This window comes from Myotis myotis, unplaced genomic scaffold, assembly GCF_014108235.1.
Source record: "Myotis myotis isolate mMyoMyo1 unplaced genomic scaffold, mMyoMyo1.p scaffold_m19_p_1, whole genome shotgun sequence".
In the NCBI taxonomy this organism is placed as follows: Eukaryota; Metazoa; Chordata; class Mammalia; order Chiroptera; family Vespertilionidae; genus Myotis; species Myotis myotis.
The window spans coordinates 77,309,953-77,335,864 of record NW_023416313.1 but is presented as its reverse complement, the minus strand read 5'-3'; the positions used below and the strand labels follow the sequence as shown (position 1 = coordinate 77,335,864).

The window sequence follows — 25,912 nt, the reverse complement described above, 5'->3', positions numbered from 1 at the left end:
TCTAACTTTCTAATATCTTTTGAGATTGCTATGGAAATTAATGTTGTGTTTTTCTTTAAGGGAAGTGAAGATACATTTCGTTGATTCTCTTAGACTATTTAATTTACTAATTAATTACTCAGTACCAGGTTGGCATAACCAAAGGTATTTGGTAGAGAAAATGTTGCCTACAGACTGAAATTGTGGTTTCATCTGTATCTCCATTTTAAAAACATATATCAAATAGAAAAATGTATGATTCTGATACCGCTGTCCTCCATTGTCCTTTAAACTTTGGTTTTTACCTTGTGAATTGTAACTTATTGATTGGATTAAATTTATTTGCTTGAAATAATAAGTGATGTTAAATTCAAGAGAGATGGTGGCTTATTTTTAGCCTTTAATAATGATTGATACCAATAAAAATGTATAACACTTTAAAATTGCAAAGGAAGAGGGAACTTAAACCTTTCTAACCAAAAGATCAAATAGACACCTCTCTACCCATCTGTTCATGATTAGCATTATTAACAGACAACCTGAGTTGTGTGCCTGCTGGGGTGATGTAGCATAAAGCAAACCACCTCACCTATGACGTATTTTTGCCAAAGAGCACTGCTCTAACCTAATCAAGATTTAACTTAGTTTTCAATAATTGTAGGGCATAGATGAATAAGTGAAACTAGACCACCAGGAATTTATCAAACAGATCTTAAAATGTGCAGCATTTTACAAGACAGTATCAGAAGAAAAAAGAGGAGACAAAAATGATGATTATAGCGATGACAGCAAGGAGGGAGGATTTTCCTAAATCAGAAGACTTAAAACCAAATGCATTGTGGACTTTTGGTAGGATCCTGGTTCAAAATAAAATGAACTATTTAGAAGACATTTGGGGGTTAGCTTGGAAAACCTGAGTATGAATTGGATAGGAATTGATACAGGCTATTATTGATTTTATTTGGTCTGGTAATAGTGTTGTGGTTATATAAAAGGATGTTCATAATTTTAGCTGATTAAGGATAGTGTCCTGGTGTCTTCAAATTTTCTTCAGATGGTTCAACATAAAATACAGGTATAAGGTAAAACAATATGATAAAATATTAACAATGGTTGATGGTATATGAATGATCATGTTTTCCTTAGAAAAAAAATTTTTTTTCTGTAGGTTCAAAATAAAACAGGTAGGACAAGATTTTATATTCTATTGGTAGGGGAAAAAACTCTCCTGTTTTGCCCAGGATATAAAAAAATATCCATTCCTTGTGAAAGATCCACACTAGTCAAAGCATAATATGCTGTTATAGATTTGCCCTCCTGGTCAAAGGAGAATCCATTGTAGAGATGATTTCACATGCAAACTTAAATAAAACTGACAAAGTTTACTATAAGTCTTTTACAGTGGGGAAAATTTGTTTTGTGTAAAAAAAAAAAAAAAAGCCAATGAAACCAGTATGTGGTTATAATAATAATAGAATTAAAAGGCTAGTTTAAGATTATGATTTTCTTGTATCCGAAAGGTTCATTACAAAGACTCCCCCAACCCCTCAAAAAAACTTTGTTATAAATAGAATGAATTTTTATTTGAAGCTTCAGTAAACTCTCTTTGTTTTTCAATGATTTTAGAGCCAGAGAACAAAACAAAGTACAGTCCTTGCCCCGGTAATTGACCTAAAGCGAGGCGGCTCTTCAGATGACCGGCAGATTGTGGACACCCCGCCTCACGTAGCAGCTGGCCTAAAGGTAAGCCCATCCTTTCCTGCTAACTGTATGTCTTATTTCATGCATATGTCACGCTGGACACAGTCTCTTCGGTAGACCTTTGCAGCCTAGTCAATATCATTTTCAACTTAGTTTTTGCCTGTGTCTTATCAAGTTTAAAACATTTAGCTATTTGAAATAAAATAGTTTATTATAGAAAAATCAGAAACTAGAGATATTCTAAAAGAAAAATAAATGACTTCAATCCTACCCAGAAGTTAAAAACTTTAGATTTTGGAATATCTTCCCATTCTGTGCCTCTTCTACCTACTGTTTTCTAATTTGCTTATTTCGCTTAATATATTGGGACTGTCCATCTCTGTAAAAAAGTATAGGACTATATGTTCATATTAATGGCTTTACTGTATTCCCTTGTGAAGGGTCTACTGTAGTTAATTTTCTTAATGCTAGATATATAGTCGTCCCCCCCCCCAATTTTTGCTATCATAAAGAATATTAGTATTCATTGTTTTGTTGTGGATTACAATAAGGACAACTCTACTGCCCTTTATTATCCCAGTAATTTTGCATAAGCTTAAAAACTAAGAAACAGACATGTACAGCTCTGTAAATGGGTTAAGTGAGGATGAGGAAGATCTGGAAAAGGATAACTCCAAATCATAGTTAAAACTACACAAAATGGGGGGCAAATGAATTAAACATAATATATAGTTAAAATTAACCCACTCTTTAGATATATGCACATTTATTTTTTTATAGATGGCATTCAAGTAATATGACTGTAGTAGTTTAAACATACTAGGTGCACAGATTGCTTGATGAGAAATGGCCAAAGGTTAATGATAGAATATGCTGTTATTGCTGACTATTTCTTAGCAAGGTACCCTTCCTCCCCCCTCCCCCCGAAAAGGACACAGTTCCAGCTGCATGCCCCTTCCCTTCTTTATTTAGTTTCTCATCCTCCTCACAGTTTTGACTGTTCTGGTTTGGAATTCTCTTGCTCCTCCACTTGCTTTTATTCTCAGGCACCGCACAGCTGAAGCTCTTGGTAGGATTTCTTGGCTGGAAGAACTGGTACTACAGGCTAATAGTCTGTATAGAGGGACCGGCACCCCACAGTGGAGATGCTTTGGAGGGGGCGGTTCTTAGTCATTTAACATTTTTTCCCACAAACTCAACACCTAAGTTTTTCTAGCTGTATCTACTCAAAAGCTGATTCATCATCTTCTGTTATTGTATATTGAGTCTAGAACCTATAATATTGTTTCCATCCCCAAAAATCTAATCAATAAGCATTTTTTTATGTTATGTAGTTTTCATAACCAGTTTTAATTTTTTTTTTAGTTTTAGTAGTTTTTAAATTTATTTTTTTATTTTAGAGAGAGGGAGGGAGAGAGAGAGAAATACTGATTTGTTGTTCTACTTATTTATGCATTCACTGATTAATTCTTGTACTATTATGTGCCCTGACCAGGAACCTTGGTATATTGGGCTGCTCTAACCAACTGTGCTACCTGCCCAGGGTTCATAACCAATTTTTTAAAGAATATATACTTTTTGCCCTAACTGGTTTGGCTCAGTGGATAGAGCATTGGCCTGCAGACTGAGAGGTCCCAGGTTCGATTCTGGTCAGGGGCATGTACCTTGGTTGCGGGCACATCCAGTAGGGGGTGTGCAGGAGGCGGCTGATCGATGTTTCTCTCTCATCGATGTTTCTGACTCTATATCCCTCTCCCTCTCTGTAAAAAATCAATAAAATATATTTTAAAAAAAAGAATATATACTTTTTTATTGATGTTAGAGAGAAAGGAAGGGAGAGGGAAAGAGAAACAGCGATGTGAGAGAGAAACATCGATTGGTTGCCTCTTACACGCACCCCAACCAGGGATCAAACCCACAACCTGGACATGTGCCCTGATTGGAAATTGAACCCACAGCCTTTTGGTGCATGGGGACAATGCTCAACCAACTGAGCCACACCAGCCAGGACATAACCAATTTTTAATTGTAAAGTATTCCTATCAAGTGAATGTATTGTAATTTATACAAGTGTTTCCTAACTGTAGAACCATCTAGACCTGCTTTTATGTTGTCGTCATAAATAACACTATAATGCACATCTCCATAGAGAGTGCTCTATGCATGTAAAATTATTTTCTTAAGGTAGACTTCCTGAAGTGGCTTTAAGAAATCAGTCATTTTCATTGCCAATTTGTGTTTTTTGGTAAGGTTTTTTATTTTTTTAATATATTTTTTATTGATTTCAGAGGGGAAGGGAGAAGGGAGAGAGATAGAAACATCAATGATGAAGGAGAATCACTGATCGGCTACCTCCTGCATGCCCCCTACTAGGGAATGAGCCTACAACTTGGGCATGTGCCCTTGACTGGAATTGAACTTGGGACTCTTCAGTCCGCAGGCTGACTCTATCCACTGAGCCAAACCAGCTAGGGCTGTTTTCTCTTTTTTAAAAAAATATATTTTTATTGATTTCAGAGAGGAAGGAAGAAGGGAGAGAAATAGAAACATCAATGATGAGAGAGAATCACTAATCGGCTACCTCCTGCATGCCCCCTCCTGGGGATTGAGCCCACAACCCAGGCATGTGCCTTTGGAATCGAACCCGGGACCCTTCAGTTTGCAGGCCGACACTCTATCCACTGAGCCAAACCAGCTAGGGCTGTTCTTTTTTAAAAATATATTTTTATTGATTTCAGAGAGGAAAGGAGAGGGAGAGAGAGAGAGAGAAAAACATCAATGATGAGAAAGAATCATCAATTGGCTGCCTCTTGCACGCCCCATGCTGGGGATCGAGCCCGTAACATGGGCATATACCCTTGACTGGAATCGAACCTGGGACCCTTCAGTCCACAGGCCAACGCTCTATCCACTGAACCAAACTGGCTAAGGCTGCTGTATTCTCTGTAGCATTTAAAGAAGAAGGCTCATTGTTAAACTTAGCAGGGTTTATTTTTTATTATTAATTGTTTTGTATTTTTATTGATTTCAGAGAGGAAGGAAGAGGGAGGGAGAGAGATAGAAACATCAGTGATGAGAGAGAATCATTGATCGGCTGCCTCCTGCACACCCCTACTGGGGATCGAGCCTGCAACCCAGGCAATATGCCCTTGACCGGAATCGAACCTGCAACCCTTCAGTCCACAGGCCGATGCTCTATCCACTGAGCCAAGCTGGCTAGGGCTTAGCAGGGTTTATACAGTAAAAGTTTTTTATTTCAAATTTTGAAATGACAAAGAATTAACTTTCATATTGACAATTTGTTCTCAGAAACTTTCTAATAATAGTATTTTATAAGTTGAGTGACTGGTTACTAGCTTCTCTTCTGTCTTAAAAACTGAAAGGAAATCTTATTCATGTGCCTTTGCCTTTATATGAATACTAATTTATTAATTATCCTATGTGGACCCTATGTTTAATAGATTTGTGTAAATTTTTCAGTGATAGGGCCTCAGAGGTGACTACAGTTATTTTCCTAACTTCTTTTATTCATCGAATCATACTGTTTTCTGATTTTTTTAGTTTCAAGGAAATGACGCAGTATTTGTTTTACAATGCAGAATGTCAGTGGAATGATGTAATATTGTACAATGTCAAACTGAACAGGATTGTTGGATTTAAATCCATTGATATTGAACACAAGCTCTTTTTGTTTATTTTTTTTTGGTTGTTATTGTTAGTTCTCACCTGAGGATATTTTCCATTGATTTTTAGAGAGAATGGAGGGGAGGGGAGAGACAGAGAGAGAGAATCACCAGTGTGACAGAGAAATATCGATTGGTTGCCTCCCATGGAGCCAGCAACCAAGGTATGTGCCCTTGACCGGAATCAAACCCGGGACCCTTCAGTCCACAGGCAGATGCTCTGTCCACTGAGCCAAACCAGTGAGGGCAAAAGCTCTTCTTATCATATTAGTTTTGTGTTCAAAATGAAATACATTTTGCAACCTTTCTGCCTTTGATAGTATTGGGTAGTGTGCCTCCTGAAAGAGATGTAGAATGGGCACTCAAAAATACTAGTCCTAAGCTGTGCTTGTTTTAGATGTCTGTGGAGACCAGTTAAGGCCTCTTATTTTTAGAGATAATAAGAAAGAGTTATGCTAAGAAAACATGGAAGAAGTAAGTATAGAGGTTTAGGAAATTTAGGCTGTATATTAGATTGGAGCTTTCCAGAACCAGATAGGGATCAAGACCACCATCCTGGGGTAAAGCTCCATTTCCAATCATGTATCTTCTAGTTAGCTGTACTGTCTGCCTTATGTCCTTCTGATTTCTTTGTTAAGACTACCTCTTTCCTTTCAAAGAGTAAGTAGCTCCAGTTTCTAAATGTTTAGAAGAGAAATGCAAAATGTTATCATCTGAACCTGATCTTAGTGGACCTTAAAAAAATTAATGAGCCTGGCCAGTGAGCTCAGTGGTTGTCAACCTAGGAACCAAGAGGTCGTCGCCTGTTCTGTTCCTGGTCAGGGCACATGCCCGAGTTGCAGGCTGGATCCCCAGTAGGGGGCGTGCAGGAGGCAGCCGATTGATGTTTCTATCTTTCTGTCCCTCTCCCTTCCTCCCTTGCTAAAAAATCAATAAAAACATAGGTAAAATACATTAATGATGACAAGAAGGGAATGACATCCATCTCTGTCAGACTCAGTACAAGAAGTGCTGCCTCCCAGGGAAGGGATGTATTCCAGAGCATTTCAAAAAGCCCAAGAAGTCCTGGCCAGTATTAGAGAGCATCGGCCCATGCACCTATGGGTTTCAGGTTAGATTCCCAGTCAAGGGCATGTATCTGGATTGCAGGTTTGGTTGGGGTGCGTGCAGGAGGCAACCAGTCGATGTGTCTCTCTCACATCAGTGTTTCTCTCCCCCGCGCCCTTTCCTCCCACTCTCTCCCCCTCCCTTCTACTCTCTAAAAAATCAATGGGAAAAATATCCTCAGGTTATTAATGACCAAAAGAATGATTATTACTTGTGGGTTTTTTGGTTTTTAAGTTTTCACGGAGGTACATAAAAACAGAAGTGTTCATTGTTAACTATATAAATAATCAAAATTATTAAAAGTTTCAGTAGTGGCAGTTCGGGAATTTCAGGAAAGTGCCACGGGATATTTATGGAATTAATACTGAACTAAATTCATTATCATGGTTTTGTTGTTACCTGGTGAGTTGTGTGACCATGTCAAGTCACTAAACCTCCTTAGACATTTGTGCCCTCATCTATAAAACAAAGGAGCATGTAGATGTCATCAAGTCTCCTTCCAACCCTCATATTCTTTTACTTGAGTTCTAAAATTTCAAGACATGAGAATGATACCTTGGCATTTTTATCTTCCTCAGGATCCTGTACCCAGTGGATTTTCTGCAGGAGAAGTTTTGATTCCCTTAGCTGATGAATATGATCCTATGTTTCCTAATGATTATGAGAAAGTAGTGAAGCGCCAAAGAGAAGAACGGCAGAGACAGCGGGAGCTGGAAAGACAAAAAGAAATAGAAGAGAGAGAAAAGTAAGGCTTTGTTTGGATTCAGGGCTATTTTACATTTGAAATATTTATTAGAATGTTAATGAATGAACTTCATTGCTGTCTGTAAGGCTGAAGTTAGTTTTTATGGTTAATCTTAAAAATTTGTAGTTGTCACATCCCAGCGTTAAAAAAAAAACAGTCTAGACTCTAGAGCAGGGGTCCTCAAACTTTTTAAACGGGGCCAGTTCACTGTCCCTCAGACTGTTGGAGGGCCGGACTATAGTTTAAAAAAAAACTATGAACAAATTCCTATGTACACTGCACATATCTTATTCTGAAGTAAAAAACAAAACGGGAACAAATACAATATTTGTATTTGCATGTGGCCCGCAGGCAGTATAGTTTGAGGACCCCTGCTCTAGAGCAAATTTCATGTATAGATGCAGAAAACTTAAAGTATATATTTTGGGTGAATTGTTAGAAACGTACCTTAGAACAACTTCAACCTGATGTTGAGCAATAGTTTCTTTCCTCTGCTATGATTCTTCTATAGTCATAACTATTCAAAATCCTTAAATTGATCCTGGCCAGTGTGGCTAAGTTGGTTGAGCATCCTCCTATATATAGAAAGGCCACTGGCTCAATTCCTGATTAGGGCATATGCCCCGGTTTCGGGTTTGGTTCCTGGGCCGGGTGTGTATGGGAGGCAACTGGTTGATATTTCTCTCTCTCCTTCTCCCTTCCTCCCTTTCTCTCATAAAAAAACAAAAACAAAACAAAGCCAAAAACAATAAAAACATATTTAAAAAATAAGCTGATATACCAATATGAAAAAAAATCACCAACTAAAAATAAAAGACTTAAATTGTTATATTTTTAACTATTTTTGTGCCAGATGGAATTTTTTTAAAACATGCATTTTAAAAAAATATATATATGTATATTTTTATTGATTTCAGAAGGGAAGGGAGAGGGAGAAATAGATAGAAACATCAGTGATAGAGAATCGTTGATTGGCTGTCACCTGAATGCCCCCTACTGGGGATTGAGCCCACAACCCGGGCATGTGCCCTTGACCAGAATCAAACCCCGGACCTTTCAGTCCTCAAGCTGACGCTCTTATCGACTGAGCCAAACCAGCTAGGGCAACACATGCATCTTTTATTTATGTTCTTTAAAAGTATGGGCAATAAGGCCCGGTTCAGTGGTTCAGTGGTTGAGCATCGCGACCTATGAACCAGGAGGTCATGGTTTGATTCTCCGTTAGAGTACATGCCCGGGTTGCAGGCTCGATCCCCAGTGTGGAGCATGCAGAAGGCAGCCAATCAATGATTCTCTGTCATCATTGATGTTTCTATTTCTCTCTCCCTCTCCCTTCCTCTTCGAAATCAATAAAGTTTAAAAACAAATAAATAAAAATATGGGCAATAAGGATTTGTTTGTATTTCTTCTTTGTAAAATATTGCATATTAATTGTTAAGTAGTTTATAAAATATGCCCTGGCCAGTGTGACTCGGTTGGAGCATTGTCTTGTACACTGAAAGGTTGTGCGTTCAATTCCTGGTTGAGGCATGTACAGGAGGCGTGTACAGATGGATGTCTTGCTCTCTCTTTCTCTTTCTGTCATTCCCCTTCCCTCCCTCCATTCCTTTCTCCCTCTAAATATCAATGAACAAGTCCTTGTGTGAGGGAAAAAAAAGTTTATAAAATAGTAATACAGTATTTCTCATTATTTATTGAATCATTTCATGTAATGAAGGCATGTTCTTGAGCAGCAATTTTCAACCCTTTTCATCTCATGGCACACATAAACAAATTACTAAAATTTTGTGGCACACCAAAAAAATATAGTTTTTGCCGATCTGACAAAAAACAATAGGTAGAATTTTGATTCGCTCACACCAGACTATTGTTGTGTTGTCATTTTTTTTTTTTTGACAGTCTAAGGGAAAAGAGGTTAGTGTCCTTGACTAAAATAGTCAGGTATTGCATGTTTTAAAATTTTTTGTGGTATACCAGTGTGCTCCTCACACACTGGTTGAAAATTGCTGTTCTAGAGAATTAGAATTATTAAACTATTACCTATGTTGATACGCTTTAAAATTGAAAGAGGCAAATACCAAGTAAACTTTTGTGTTGCTACTTATATACTTACTAGAGGCCTGGTGCACTAATTCATGCATGGGTGGGGACCGATTTGGGTCGATTGGTCTGGGTTGGCTGGCGGGAGGGGCCATGGGTGGTTGGTAGGCCGGCCCTACCCCTTGGTTGAACTCCTGGTTGAGGGGACAATTTGCATATTAGCCTTTTATTATATAGGATTAAATGTGTTCAGTTCATCTTCTCTGGTTTTTCTCACTTGTCATACTTGTGCTACTGTAGTTTTCAATCAGTTGTTTTCGCTCACACCCCTCCTTCCATTAATAGTTCAGTGTGAAAGGGAGGATTTGGGTATTTTTCTAGCCAAGATAAAGTCAAGGTGATGTCCTTGAGTTCACATCTCTAATTTAGCTCATCTGTAATGAATATGGGTTCTTTTATTATCACAGGAGGCGTAAAGACAGACATGAAGCCAGTGGGTTTTCAAGGCGACCAGATCCAGATTCTGATGAAGATGAAGATTATGAGCGAGAAAGGAGAAAAAGAAGTAAGGCATGAACATAGATATTATGTTTCCAACATGGTGCAATTCCACTATTTGCTTTTCATATTCAATTTGTTATAGTTCAGTTGACATTGGCTTAGGTCATTTTGTCTCTGGGATTCCAACAATCCACATTTGTATACAGTCTTAATTTATATTGCGTTTTAACATATATTCTCTTTTGAGCTTCCCATCCACTTTCTAATAGTTATTAAGTAGATATGTTGAGCATACCTTGAAATATATATACACATACTTTTCCTTACCTGTAGCATAGTTTGGTTTTTATTAACGTTTTTAGAGTCCAGCATATAGGTTGAATACTTATTGGTCTCGTCTTTTCAGCTTATAGATTGGCTGTCCTTTTTGTAAGGAGGTATGCCTTTTCTGTGAAGGCCATTTAATTTCTTGAACATAAGCAGAAGCTAATATTGAGTAGTAGGGAAGTGATGGCATTATGTCTATTATGTGTACTGTTGATGTTTATATTTTAACCTGATTAGTAGCAACTGTTTAGTAATCATCCTGAATTTTTCATACTAAACTCATTAGAACTAATCTCAGAATCAATCACTAATCACTTGGCAAGATTAAAAAATGATAAGAAGTATTTCAAAAGAAATACAAGATTTTATTCCTATTTCTCCTTAAGTATTTTGTCTAATACAGGCCTGTTAATCATGATGCATGTACATTGGCTTTGGAGGAATTTCTTTTGTGAAACATTTCACGCTGTTGCAGCACTGGTTTTGTAATCAGTTTTGTTTGTTTGTTTACATCTTATTTTTTGGACTATTTAATTGGTGATTAAGTTATAATACATATGTTAAGGTTTATACCTAATGAAAAATTCCTTATATTCTCCATTCTTGTCAGATAGCAAATGGAGTTATTTTGGTTTGTTTGTGTCCACCATTCTCTGTCCAGGAAACGAACAGGAATGGTGACAACACAAAACAGATTCTATAGAAACCAGAAGTACCTACATTTTCAAATAGTTGTTTAGTTCCAGGAGTGTGTTGTATTGTGGGAGAAAGCTTGGAATCACTGGGAGCTACCTACCGCTGCCCACTAATTCTCCTTTGATCATTTTCTCCTATGAAAAAAAAATGGACACAGTTATACCTAATTCAAAGGTTATTAAGTCTAAATGAGATAATGTATATGAAAAAATTTGGTGACTAGCCGTGGCCAGCATGGTTCAGTCCTATCAGCCTGAGAACCAGAGGGTCGCAGGTTCTATTCCCAGTCAAGGGCACATATCCCTGGCTCCAGTCAGAGCGTGTGCTGGAAGTAACCAATTGAGTGTGTGTGTGTGTGTGTGTGTGTGTGTGTGTGTGTGTGTGTTTCTTTCTCCCCCTTGTCTCCTTCCACTCTCTCTAAAAAATCAATGGAAGAAATATCCTCAGATGAGGATTCACAAACAAAGAATCTGGTGACTAACATCCTCTCAGTAAATAGTTGTATTACTGTTGGTTTTGTGTGTGGTTGTTTTTTTAATCCTCACCCAAGGATATTCTCCCATTGATTTTTAGAGAGAGTGGAAGAGAGAGGGAACGGCAGAGAGAAATATCGATGTGAGAGAAACACATCAATTGGTTGCGTCCTGCCTGTGCCCCAACCAGGGCCCGGGCTAAGGAGGAGCCTGCAACCAAGGTACGTGCTTGGGCCCTTGACCGGAACTAAACTAGGGACCTTTTGATCTGCAGGCCAATGCTCTATCCACTGAGCCAAATCATCCAGGACTTACTGTTGTTTTTTTAAAAAATATATTTTTTTTATTGATTTCAGATAGGAAGGGGAGAGGGAGAGAGAGATGGAAACATCAATGATGAGAGAGAATCATTGATGGGCTGCCTCCTGCATGCCCCTACTGGGGATCGAGCCTGCAACTTGGGCATGTGCCCTGACCAGGAATCGACCCCCGACCCCCTGGTTCATAGGTTGAAGCTCAATCACTGAGCCACACTGGCCAGACTATGTTACTATTTTTTAAGTAACTGCTAATTCTCTGGGTTATGGTCTTTTATCTTAAAATTCATTTATTAACTACATTCTGGGGCTCTTGAATGCCTGCTATGAAAAAATAATTGTGGAAAAAAAAAAAAGAAAAAATAATTGTGTTTGTCTGGCTTTTCAGTTTTCTATATTTTTAATCCTCGATTCAGATATTAAGTTCTTTAGATATTAGCTGGAGGGATGAAGTAGCAGTTCTGTCTCCCTCCCTCCCTCTCTCCCTTCCTCCTTCCCTCCCTCCCTCCCTCCCTTGTGTGATATGACAAATTGTGGGGAAGCACAGGACTTGGTTGGAAAGTCTGTAAGGAAGAATCTCCAAAAGATCGGGGGCTTCTAGGTGGACCTTGCTGAAGGCAGCAGACCTACCTTGACTTTTCCAAATAAGTCTGAGCCCCCAGGTGTTTTACTGGAGTCTTTATGTTTAGTCTTTAGCCGTCCTTGCTTAAAGGACACTGCAGATGCAAGTGTTTTCTCAAGGATATGTACCCTGCTGATAGTATCTAGAAGTTAATTTTAGTTCAAGCTGTTGCTATAATAAAAGCCTAAGGAGGCAGGTGAACAGAGCTGTTTGGTTTCTCAAGCCAAGCAGTCCCTTAGCCCTCTCTTTCACAGAAATGTGTGTCAGAGTAATCATTTATCCATCGCTCAGGGTCTTGCCAGTCAGCCCTGGTAACAAATGGTATATATCATAGTCCTTGAGAGTCTGGCATCTGAAATGTTCCTTTAATCAGTGGAATTTTATGTTTTTGCAGGTATGGGCGGAGCTGCCATCGCACCACCCACTTCTCTTGTAGAGAAAGACAAAGAGTGTATGTATCTATATCTCCCCCTCTTTTCTTTTGATACAAATCTTTAACCCAGCCATGGCCAGTCTTAGCTTCTATCAGCCAGGTTTCCTGAATGTAAAGGGAAATTGCCCCAAAGCCTGTCCTCTGGCCTGAACTCTGAGGCCCAGTGTGGGTCCTTCAGGCTGCTGTTCCCATTCATTCCTTGTACTTTAGAAGTTTTAATGCCAGGCTCTGAGACTTGGATTTTTATACAGTGGTATGCTTTTTTGTTGTTGTTATTTTAATGTTTTTTTAATTGTTGATAGTATTACAGATATCTCCCATCACACCCCCCTTTATCCCCTCCTCCCAACCCCTACCCCCTTATCCCCCACCCCAGGTTTTTAATACCCTATTGCCTGTGTCCATGAGCTATGCATATAAGTATATAAGTTCTTTAGTTTATTTCTTCTCATCCTACTGTTGTTTTTTTAAAATTCATTTTGTCTTCTCCAACATTTCATATTTGGAGTTAGGCTAAAACAATAATAGCTCAGTTTACGATTTGTGTCCTCAGTGGTTTAGAGGCTGTTAAGTTCATGACTTCCACAAGGTGTCAGTGCCTTCCTGATTAGATTTTCTGCCATTAGTTTTGATTTCATTTCACAGGCTGTCTTCACTTACATTGCCAGAACACACCCACCCACTGTTTCAACTCCCAGTGATCTGTTCTAGGAATTGAACTTTGATGTATCATCTAGGTTATTTTCCTATCCTTTAGGTTGGCCCATACCTAAACTATCCCAAGAAAATATAATCATCCCTCATGCTTTTTAATACCTGTTGCACTATTTATGTTATCTTTTTAAAGAATATAACTTACAAAGTTTTGTTAAATGCCTTTTGTGTAAAAACACTTAGAAAACCATAAACTCAATTGAAACCAGTCTTTTTTTTTTTTTTTTTTAAGCTTCCTTGTTGAAAATCACTGGTCTTGTACATGGTCCATAACGTCAATGACCTTTATTTTATGCTAGGCTAATGAAATAGATTAGAGTCCAAAGACAGGTATACAAGATGATGTGGGAATCAAAAGAGATTTTGATTGGATCTATCTGGAACATACAAAACTCTTAAGCATTCAGACAAAAATTGTCATTTAGAGCACTTTTAAAGGATGACATTTCAGTAAGGTATAAAAAGGACATTTGAGATAACAGCTGGAACAAAGCTAAAATTAGAAAAACAGTACATAACTCTCTAATTTTAAAAAGTCATGTAGAGGCTGTACAATGGGTTTTGTTTTTCCTCCTTATAGTAAACTAAAAATGTCAGTTAAATTAGTTCAAAATAACTGATTTATACAAGTGCAGTTCGGGATTATTTTTTTGTAGTATTTTGGTAAACCTATTTTATTTTTATCCAATAGTACCCCGAGAATTTCCTTATGAAGAGGATTCAAGACCTCGCTCACAGTCTTCTAAAGCTGCCATTCCTCCTCCTGTGTATGAGGAACAGGACAGACCCAGATCTCCAACGGGCCCTGGCAACTCCTTCCTCGCCAACATGGGGTAATGGTTCCAAGTGCTGTCGTCTTGGCAGGTGTAAGAAGGATGAGACTCATTGTGAAGGGTTGGCAGCCCTTTCAGTAGATGCAGTTTGTTTGAAAGTGAGGGCGTTCTCTAGTTATAGGAAGATGCTTGGTGTGTTCAATCACACAGTGTCATTCTTGAGAATCTGAGTCACATGGAGGGTATTGCAGCACAATGCTATCATATTTTGTATAAAACAAAGTCTTCTGATGTAAGTTTCGGATGATTTCATTGCTGAACATTATATTCTCTAGGTAGGAACGGTTTCTCATAATTATTTACATGTATTTTCAAAACATTTGCAAGTAAAACATGGCTTATGTGTTACACCTGACTTATACTATGTCCAAAGGGTGAATGACATCATATAATGAGACATTTGCTTTAAGGTCATGGTTCTGTACCTTTGGTCTAAAAACTTAGTCATTCAAACTAAGGGTGTTTGCCTGCATGTCAAAATCAATTTTAAGGTTGACTTTCAGGTGTGGCTTGTGGAATTTAAAATCCCCACTGGATTTGCCATACATTTTGGTTAAAACAATGTTTTATGTTTACTTTGTTTCTTTCATGCAATGAGAGACTATCAAATGAAGCTGCGTTACACTAAGGCCTTTGTTCTGTGTCCTTTAGAAGGACACTGCCTATGATAGAAATGCTGTGACCATAGTAATCACACCGATCTGCCCTTGTCTATGTGCATATACTCTGATTCTTAGAGCCCTTGAGAGGTGACTAGTCAAGAGTTGGAGTAGATGGTTGGGGTTCCCGCACTGCGAGAGGATTTTGACTTTCTGACCTTGGTATCCATCTCCCAGACTTGTGTTCCCTATGGTAACTGCTAGCCAGGGGTGGCTATTAATTTAAAATGAATACAATTTAAAATGTAGTTCCTTATCTCAAGTGCTCAATAACCACACAAGGCTAACAGCTACCCTATTGGGCAGTCCCCATCATTGTAAAATAGGTGTATTGGGCTTCCCTAGAATGTATGCTGGAAGGTGGATAGACATGAAACTGTTATTTTTTTTTTCTGCTGATGATAAAAATTGACTTTTTGCTGAATCCCCTTTTAAATAGTAATTCTGTATGCCTAAGAAAGATGCAGTGTAGTACAATTCAGCCGTTTCAGTCTTTTCTTTTTAGCCTAGAACAGTTTCAAATGAAATTTTAACGGAAATCACATAAATATGAAGTAATATAGGTGTAATTCTAGTTGAAGCAGGCTTTTGTGGTTCAAGCAATGGGGACACACTTTTTTTTTTTTTACGTTTTATTGATTTTTACAGAGAGGAAGGGAGAGTTAGAAACATCGATGAGAGAGAAACATCGATTAGCTGTCTCCTGCACACCCCCCACTGGGGATGTGCCCACAACCAAGGTACATGCCCTTGACTGGAATCGAACCTGGGACCCTTCAGTCCGCAGGCCGACACTCTATCCACTGAGCCAAACCGGTTAGGGCATTGGGGACACTCTTGAGACACCTCCAAGTGCAGTTTGAAAGTTACTGTATTAGAGAATGAGCAGTGGACTGAGAATTATAAGTTGTGGGTCCCAATTTCAATTTTACCATTAATACCTATAGAAATAATTTCTAATATTATGTCTTGTTTTTGTTTCTAATCAGCTTTAAGCTAGCCTAGTTGACTAATTTGGGCTTCAGTTTATTTTCCCATCGATTAAGTAGATGATCTCTATATAAAATCTGTTATTGTAAACTCTACTGTACTATTTAGAAAAATGCATTTTAATCATGAAACTTTATCCTTTTTGACAGGCACATTTTTTAATTTTTATGGCTTTAAGTAATTTTTATTTTCCTATTACAGTTGACATGCAATATTATATTAGCTTCAGGTGTACACCCCAGTGATTAGACAATATATTGCTAAGTGATAACCCCCAAGAATATAGTACCCATCTCACACCATACATAGTTATTACAATATTATTGACTATTCCTTATGCTGTACTCTACATCTCCATGACTATTCTGTAACTACCAATTTGTGCTTCTTAATCTCTTTACCTTTTTCACCCATCCCCCCAAATCTCTTCCCATCTGGCAAAAAGTTCTCTCTATATATGTATGTCTGTTCTGCTTGTTTATTTTGTTCTTTAGATTCCACATATAAATGAAATCCTATGGTATTTGTCTTCCCCTGTCTGATTCATTTCACTCAGCACAATGCCTTATATGTCCATTCATGTTGTAGATGGCAAGATTTTTATCATTTAAACTAATCATTGATAGATATTTACTTATTGCCATTTTATTACTCATTTTTTTTTTTCTTCCTCTTCTGAAAGAAGACAAGACCCTTTAACATTTCTTGTAATACTGGTTTGGTGGTGAGGAACTCATTTAGCTTTTTCTTGTCTGGGCAGCTCTTTATCTGTCCTTCAGTTCTAAGTGGTAGCTTTGCTGGGTAGAGTAATCTTGATTGTAGATCCTTGATTTTCATCACTTTGAATAGTTCTTACCAATCCTTTCTGACCTGCAAAGTTTCTGTTGAGAAATCAGCTGACAGTCTTGTGGGAGCTCCCTTGTAGATAAATGCTTTTCTCTTGCTGCTTTTAGAGATTCTCTCTTTGTCTTTAATCTTTGGCATTTTAATTATTATGTTCCTTGGTGTGGACCTTTTTGGGTTCACCTTGTTTGGGATTCTCTGTGCTTCCTTGACAGGCACATTTTAAAAAGTAAACTGTGGTCATACATCAATGAATGAAATCTGAAGAACAATATAAACAAACAAAACAGACTCATAGATATGGAGAACAGACTGATGGTTGCCAGAGAGAAGGTGGTGAAGGGACCGGGTGGAAAAGGTAAAGGGATGGAGAAGTACAGATTAGTAGTTACAAAATAGTTATGGGGATATAAAATACAGCACAGGAAATATAGTCAATAATATTGTAATAATGATGTGTGGTGCCAGGTGGGTACTGAAAATTTCCAGGGAACCACTTTGTAAAGTATATGATTGTCTAACCCAGGGGTGGGCAAACTTTTTGACTCGAGGGCCACAATGGGTTCTTAAACTGGACCAGAGGGCCGGAACAAAAGCATGGATGGAGTGTTTGTGTGAACTAATATAAATTCAAAGTAAACATCATTACATAAAAGGGTAAGGTCTTTTTTTTTCAATAGTTTTATTCATTTCAAACAGACCGGATCCGGCCCGCGGACCGTAGTTTGCCCACGGCTGGTCTAACCAATGTGCTGTATGCCTGAAACTAATACAAAATAATATTAAGTACAAACTGTGATTGAAAAAAGTATTTCTATAGCAATGCAGGTACTAGAACACACAGGAATTCTAATGTTTTGTAACAGAGGTACAGGGGAAATTTCATTAGAGAAACTAATATTTCCTTTACCTTAAAGATAATCTCAGGATGTCCAGTATTTTTTATATATCTTTCATTCTGAACATCCCCACAACTTCGTCTAATGTCCGTTGTTAATTATGTGTGACGTCATTGAAGCCCTTGCAGAATTTCTATTCTCCTCTCTATAAGGAAAGTGTTAAGATATAAAATCCAATTTATGCTATAGCTGATGACCTTAAGTATAAAGGACCTTTCTCTTTTCTTTCTCCCAGTGGCACAGTAGCACATAAAATCATGCAGAAGTACGGCTTTCGGGAAGGCCAAGGTCTTGGTAAACACGAGCAAGGGCTGAGCACGGCGTTGTCCGTGGAGAAGACGAGCAAGCGAGGAGGCAAGATCATTGTGGGCGAAGTCACAGAGAAAGGTGGGTCCTCCCCAGAAGCAGTGAGAGATGCAGTCCAGAGGCAGAGGGCTGGCCCTCTTGAATACAATAAGAGAAACCCTGATTATGATGCATCCCAATTCTTTGTTGTGGTTCTTCATCTTTATTTGTTCAGAATAGATGTAGAGATAGGAAGGCCCATAGGAGAAAAGACAATGACTTTGGCAGAAAATGAACAGTACTCAAGAAAATAAGTTCATGCCTACTTCTACTAGGCAAAGAATCTTGTTAAATTGATAAGATTATAGGTATTTTTTTGTTTTTAAATATATTTTTATTGATTTCATAGAGGAAGGGGGAGGGAAAGAGAGATAGAAACATCATTGATGAGAGAGAATCATTGATTGGCTGCCTCCTGCATGCCCCCCACTGGGTATCGAGCCCTCAACCTGGGCATGTACCCTTGACTGGAATCGAACCCAGGACCCTTCAGTCCCCAGGCCGATGCTCCATCTACTGAGCCAAACCACCTAGGGCCATGGTTATGTGTTTATAGCATGAAAGACAGAGCCATATATAATATACTAGTGATTATATCTGCTATATTCAAATCTGTGAGGGTTCTTATTGGTAGATTATGCCTAGTTGGTGTTTAATTTTTATTCTCTCAGTAGACAGCTTTAGTAAGTAGCCAGTCAGCCTAGAGCCGTCCTGATTTGTGGGAATATGTGCAATTAGGCAGCCAGTGGCTGGCTAATTACCTGCTTATTATATTGGACTAGTGACCTTTGGCCACTTCCCAAGCCAAGACTCTCACCTGTAAGGGTTGGGATTGATGTGCACTGTCAACCCCTTAGGAAGTGAACTAAGTGAAAATTGTAGGTATCCAGGGAAGCTAAAAATTTCCAGAAATTATAGTAAAAACTGTTACCAAAGCAAAGCATATGCTTCCATTACAGATAGGGCTATATTTTTTCTCAGCCATAGATGATTATACCGTAGATGACTCTAGGACAGTGGTTCTCAACCTTCCTAATGCCGCGACCCTGTAATACAGTTCCTCATGTTGTGGTGACTCCCAACCATAAAATTATTTTTGTTGCTACTTCATAACTGTAATTTTGCTATTGTTATGAATCATAATGTAAATATCTGATATGCAGCATGTATTTTCATTGTTACAAATTGAACATAATTAAAGCATAGTGATTAATCACAAAAACAATATGTAATTATATATGTGTTTTCCGATGGTCTTAGGCGACCCCTGTGAAAGGGTCGTTCGACCCCCAGGTTGAGTACCGCTGCTCTAGGACATAAGAGGGTTGCTATTAAAAATAAATTATTCATTGTAACTTGAACTCAGTGCTCTAACATATGTATATCTCATTGTTTGTTTTCCTACAGATGCAGCCAAGAAGTCAGATTCAAATCCATTAACTGAAATACTTAAATGTCCTACTAAAGTGGTCCTACTAAGGGTAAGAAGGAGAAGGAAGCAACCTGTTTGCCCACCTTGATTTATGTGCACTCTGTCCTAACCTATCCCTGTATGCTTTCAGCACCACTGATACCATAATGGATAAAGAAAACTGAAAAGAATATTTTTGCAAATGATACTTTTGGATAGACACCACATAAGACTAATAGAATTTTTTACTAATGTTTCTTTGCTAAAGATAATACTTAAGACAATAGTGATTACTTTAAAATATTTGAAATTGTTAGATGTTTATCTTAGTTTATGCATTTTGATGGTTGCATAATTGCTCTTGTAAGTCTATGGCAGCCGTGGGCAAACTATGGCCCGCGGGCCGGATCCGGCCTGTTTGAAATGAATAAAACTATTGAAAAAAAAGACCGTACCCTTTTATGTAATGATGTTTACTTTGAATTTATATTAGTTCACACAAACATTCCATCCATGCTTTTGTTCCGGTCCTCCGGTCCAGTTTAAGAACCCATTGTGGCCCTCGAGTCAAAAAGTTTGCCCACCCCTGGTCTATGGAGTTTAGTGTATATTTTTGTTTCTTTTAAGAAATAATTTTGGGGGACTACAGGTGTGAAAATTTTCATTGTGTTATTTGAGAGGGAGAACATTTACTACCATAAAGTTATTTATACATCTTATTTATATATTAATAAATTATACATGATACTTGAATTTATTTATTTTTGTTTATAGAACATGGTTGGTGCAGGAGAGGTAGATGAAGACTTGGAAGTTGAAACCAAGGAAGAGTGTGAAAAATATGGCAAAGTTGGAAAATGTGTGATATTTGAAGTAAGAGTTTTCTTTAGATGTTTATAAACTGTTGTGATTGACAGGTTACAAAACATTTTCTACAAATAGAGATGTGTGCTGTGCTTAAGTAACATATTGTCTTACTACAGGAGGTGACAGGTGTTGGTTATACTTCTCTTACTTAATTATAAAAATTTTAAACATAAAGACAAGAAGGACTTCAAATTTTATTTGGAGAAGAAATGAACATTTCATTTTATAATTGAGGTGTAGTTTGGTGATTAAAGACTTTGATTATAGTATGCTCAATAGTTTAGTTATTTGGACATGCCTTTGGTTTCATTCATTTGACAAGTATATATTTAGTGCCTCTCATATATCCAATACTGTATTGAGAGCATTGGGGATGTTCTGTGCTCTCAGTGATATGTTCAGTTGAAACAACAAAATGAACACATATAAAAATAGACAATATTTTGTTGCTAGATTCAGTGGTTATTGACTGTAAGTACTGGAGTTGAGAAAAGGATTTAGATTTAAAAAACAACAGAAGGCTTTGTGACAATATCAGATGCCAGCTGAGCTTTGAAATGAATGGGTAGGATTTGGATAGGTGGAAAAGATATTCAGATTAGGGTCACAGCTTCTGGGAGACTGACGAGGGCTACAAAATGGAATGGTTGGGCATGTTGGGGATTCATAGGAAACATGTTTACATAGGTGGAATGGGGCCATATGCAGGGCGTAGAGAGTATGACAAAGGAATTTAACCTATAATGAGAGGCAGTTAGAATACAAATCTTTTTTTTCTTAAATTTCTGCTCTCACTTTTGCTTCCTTTCTATATCATATTGCCATTTGTTGACCAAATAATTATTTGTTTACATGTCACCTGGCATAGGACCTCTATAAGATCAGACTGCTTAACTTAGCTATGTATTCCCAGCACCTAAACTGTGCCTGTCATAAACAGATCTTCAACAAATTTTTGATGTCAATTTGTAGTTATTTCCTTGGTATTTGACTGCTTCTTATTTGTATATGATGATAATTGACACACTTATTCTGACAGAAATCATTAACAGAAGGAAACTCACATTTAGTGATATCTCAAATACCTATTTATCTATTATACTTTTAATTTTTTCCAGATTCCTGGTGCCCCTGATGATGAAGCAGTACGAATATTTTTAGAATTTGAGAGGGTTGAATCAGCAATTAAAGGTAAGTTGTACAACTAAATATAAAAATTAAAAAGTTGAAATTGTGATCTTGTTAGAATTAAAACATGTTCTTCTAGTGTCTTAAAAGAATCTGTATTAACTGACTGTCTTTTTGTTTGCCTTTTAGCTGTCGTTGATCTGAATGGGAGGTATTTTGGTGGACGGGTGGTAAAAGCATGTTTCTACAATTTGGATAAATTCAGGGTGTTGGATTTGGCGGAACAAGTTTGATTTTAAGAACTAGAGCACAGGCTACAAACTGCAAGCAGAGAAGAAAAAGGCGACAGCCAGTCTGCTTGGCTGTTGGGTACAGAGACTCTTGGAAGGACTGCTAAGATATATGTTGATTAATCCCTTTTTTATTTTGTGGTTTTTTTTATATAGTATAAAAATCCTTTAAAAAAAACACAATCTGCGTGCCTCTCTGGTTCTTTCTCTTTCTTATTACCACTTCTGGGTAATTAACTTTTTTTTTTTTGCTAGGATTTCATGATAATTCTCAAGTGCTCCAGTGATACAGCATTTCTTGCACTAAAAATATCTAGAAAATTCTGGGATATGGGGTTGTATTAAGTTATCCTTTGCATTTCTTTCATTATTTTTTAAATAAAACTTGCAAGTTACTGTAGTTTCATAAATTCTATAATAAAGTATCATCTTGGCAGTCTGCCAAAGGTGAAAATGTTTGCTTTCTCTAACAGAGAAATTCTTAACTGATTCCGGTTGTAGAAAAAAAGTCTTTAAGATCTGAACTACGGTTAAAGAATTGTGAACCTACCATGACTTGTTTGGATGAATCATTTCAATTAAACTAAGTCAGACTGTAGGGTTTGTGATGGACTTAGGATATAGAAATCATGAACCTAGCAATTCTAGCATAGTCTTCAGGTTAGATCAGAAATGACAAGTTAATTCAAAACCTCACAGGTACATTGTAAATGTGTGCCCATATGTTTTGGAAATGGTGGTTCCTTGGAGTCACATTTCTACTGGCAAGATTTGCAAAAGTGTTAATTCTTATATATATTTTAAAATTTATAAAATTCAGCCACATCAGCTACTTAAACTGTACTGCCAATTAATATAATTCCAGAGTTATAAAAAATTGTACCATTGAAGTACAGTGGTATGTGTGGCTTAAAAATTAATAGGACCATGAAAAAGGACAAAAATATTTGGTGCTGGGGTTCATTGCTAGAGCAGGAAGTGTTTCCAGAATATACATGTGCCTGTATTCTGGTCCTTGCTTGCCTGAATATTGCTGAAGGACATGCACCTATGTTGTCTCTCTTGGTTATTGTGACATGAAAGCGTGTTGTGACCCTTTGGGGAAAGAAAGCACTCAACATTTCTTTACATTCCATGGACTTGGTTTGAAGACCTAAGGAATATTCTGACCCTTTTTAAAAAAGGATTTTCTCATGTTTTTATTTTAACAGAAATAAAATAATAATGTTTTCTCTTTTGTGGTATTACTTTACTGAGTAAAATTTAATTGATACTTGGTTTTTGTGATAAAAATGCACATATTTTATAAGATAAGTTTGGGTTAAAGATTAAAATATAAAAGGATTACATAATTGAATACTAAAGAATCAACAGCAGCCCTGAAACTTGAATGTGTCTACCTATGGACTTAGCTACTGAATAATGCCTTTTTTGGCTTACAAGTACCTAACTGTGCTTATGCTACATGATTATTATGAGACTTAGTTTAATTTGTATAAACTCTAATGTTCTTAAACTATAAGTTCCAAACTACCTTTTATATCTGCATAATTATTATTTTGTTGCATAATAACATCATTGTTCATTTGTATTTAGGTGGCTTTTCCCAACATTCTCATGAACAACAACCAGAGAAATAAAATGCAAGTAACTAAGTTTTAGTAGCATGGACACAACTTGGTGAATATCTTTCTTCCCAGTCTTTAATTATTTTTAATTTATCCATAACTGCATTATTTGCAATGAGTTTCTGATATTGGAATAATTTCTAAATCTGCAAAATAGTGCTTGAGAGATTTTAAATTAATTTTCAATATTAGCTAACTAAAATTCAAATTTGACTTCAATATAAAAATTCCAATATAAATTAAAAATTAAAGGTTCAGTGTAATGGACATTTGTCCCTCTTGGCCCACCTGTGATCTTCTGGAAGCCTTTCCTGTGTTTGGGGAGTTTACTGCATTCACTCCCTTCCTTAAGATAGAGACTAGAAACTTGCTTTGCCAGTGTGTCTCAAAGCTAAGGCAAGCACTGTGTCCTGGGCTCTTTATATCAGACTAGAGGCGTGGTGCACAAAATTCATGCACTCGGGGAGGGTCCCTCAGCCTGGCCTGCGCCCTCTCGCAGTCCAAGAGCCCTTGGGGGAGCAGGCCTAAGCGGGCAGTTGGACATCCTTAGTGCTGCTGCAGAGTGTCCTGCATTGAGCATCTGCCCTCTGGTTGTTAGTGCGTGTCATAGTGACTGGTCGTTCTGCCATTTGGTTGATTTGCATATTAGCCTTTTATTATATAAGATGTGCCACCCAAAGGCTTCAGCTTGGAGCAGAGCTTGTACAGAAGCTGTTCTCATACTGGCCAGGGTTGGCACAGTGTAGTTTAGTGTTTGGGCAGTGGTAGCAGAGACCTTGTCATCCCGTAGTGGCATGTATTGTAGCAGGGTCACATGTGTTGCAGGGAAGTCTTTGGAGCAGTTTCTAGATGTGATTTAGGAGTTTTCTTGCTTTGTATAAAACCTCCAAATGTGACGGGCCTATCTGGAGATTCTGTTTGCTATCTGGTTTGTTTATTTTTGGGGGGCAGGAGGGAGTGAGGGTAGATTTCTTCAGTTTAAACAAGCATAGTGAGTTCTCTTTATTTGCGACTAAGAACAACTGATGATAAACAAGTTGATACTGGAATTGCAAATGACAAATCCTAAAAAATGGAGATGTAGGACAGGAGAAGCCATTATCCTAGGTTAGTTGGTGAAACTAGTTATTAGTTAGCAAAACATCTTGCCAAACTGTTAACTGGACTTCAGGGTACAGACCTGACTGCTATTAAGGGAAATAATGGGGGAGCTGCAGAATGTTGGCATGTGTCTGGTCACTTCTTAGGCAGCTGTGTTGGTGCTAAACTGCATAGGTTCAAATCCTGGTTCAGAGTATTTTACTGTGTGACCAGGTGCCTCACCTGAACATAGAAATGCTAATCATTTCTACTTCTTAGGATTATTAGGAGGCTTAAACAACTTATACATGGAAAACAGTATCATAGAAGTGTTGAAACTGAGCCATTGCAAACTGCAAAGTCCTGCAAGAGAGCAATTAAGTCAGACTAAAGGAAGCTGGTTTGAAAGCAGTGGGAAGAAAACTGCCTTGCTAAGAGAAACTCTTTTTGCAATCTGTATAGTTTGGGTGGATTGAGAGTTGCAAGGCTTAGAGTCTGCTGACTTGAGAAAACCTACCATAATTGAAACAACCAAAGGGCCCAGCAGCATCTGTAGCAGGAGCTGAGATTAGAGTTGTGGTCTTGTAAACATAAAATTGAAGATGTTGCTTTCCCACTTCAAATGATGGCTTTGAATTGACAATAGCCAGTAAGGTAGGGAGAAGGGACTGGACAGAGCCCCAGATACCACCTGCTTCAAGACAGAATGCTCAGCTTAAAGACCATGAGTAAGATCTTTGTGTTGACTTGAGCATGGAATGTACAGGTATCCTAATTCTTTTCTGCCTTTGTATGGCAGGTCATTGGTCAAGGGTAGATAACCTGGCCTTTTAGCTGTAGGTCAGCAGCATGTAGGGCCTCATGTACCTGATCAAGAAACTGCATTTCACCCAGATACTTTGGACCGGAAGAGACTTGAAGTCATCTTCCGTAGGTTGGGGGTGAGTGCCCTTAAAGTTTATGTATGGGGAGAACAATGAATATTGGGGGGGAACCAGATAGGTCAACAGTGGCCGATAGCACATATCCCCAAACTCCTCCTCCTCCCCTTACGCCTCTTTTAAAGGCTGGAAAAATTCTTATGTGGAGCTAGGGGTGGACATGTGCCATTTCTATCCAAAGAGGTGTAAGTGGTAATGTAGGTTACATTTAGGTAGTTTTACAATTGCTTTTTACTTTTCCAGTTAAGCCATGGCAGCCATTTAGTGAACTTTAGGTGATTAGCCAACATGCCAGGGATTGTGGGAGGAAAGGCCTCGTCACATTAGTAAGGTGCTGCAAAGCCCTAGGTATAACTCTTCTGGGTGAGAAACTGAGCCATTGTCTGGTGGTCTCTTAGGCTTGAAGGCAAATTTACCTCTTGCTGATACAGTCTATCTGCTTCCCAAAATGTATGCAATCAGAAGTGGGGGGTGGGAGGGTTTGCAGATAATTAAAAATCACCTATTAGTATAAAACTTTGCAGTCTATATTTTCTTTTTTTTTTTTTATTATTAGTTAAGGTATTACAAATGTGTCCTCATCCCCCCCACAGTCTATATTTTCTCATAGTTTGCTCTTCCTATAAGTAGTCCCTACCTAAGCTAAAAGAGTATTCAGTT

At 37.8% G+C, this 25,912-nt stretch overlaps 1 protein-coding gene across 5 annotated transcripts in view; it reads left to right on the top strand.

The window, feature by feature from the left end:
• RBM17 (RNA binding motif protein 17) overlaps nt 1-25,912 on the top strand; it is a 43,949-nt gene that overhangs the window by 13,661 nt on the left and 4,376 nt on the right. For 3 of the 5 annotated variants that reach the window (XM_036341807.1, XM_036341815.1, XM_036341823.1), the window contains exons 3-12: nt 1,606-1,722; nt 7,049-7,215; nt 9,723-9,820; nt 12,586-12,642; nt 14,030-14,171; nt 17,798-17,949; nt 19,315-19,388; nt 20,093-20,191; nt 21,304-21,376; nt 21,503-22,840. In XM_036341807.1, the coding sequence (XP_036197700.1) occupies nt 1,606-1,722; nt 7,049-7,215; nt 9,723-9,820; nt 12,586-12,642; nt 14,030-14,171; nt 17,798-17,949; nt 19,315-19,388; nt 20,093-20,191; nt 21,304-21,376; nt 21,503-21,606 (1,083 nt within the window). In that variant the 3' untranslated portion in view covers nt 21,607-22,840. Of the gene's footprint in view, nt 1-1,605; nt 1,723-7,048; nt 7,216-9,722; nt 9,821-12,585; nt 12,643-14,029; nt 14,172-17,797; nt 17,950-19,314; nt 19,389-20,092; nt 20,192-21,303; nt 21,377-21,502; nt 22,841-23,199; nt 23,284-25,912 lie in introns of those variants that run through there. The other 2 variants (XM_036341839.1, XM_036341831.1) reach the window with 2 other exon arrangements.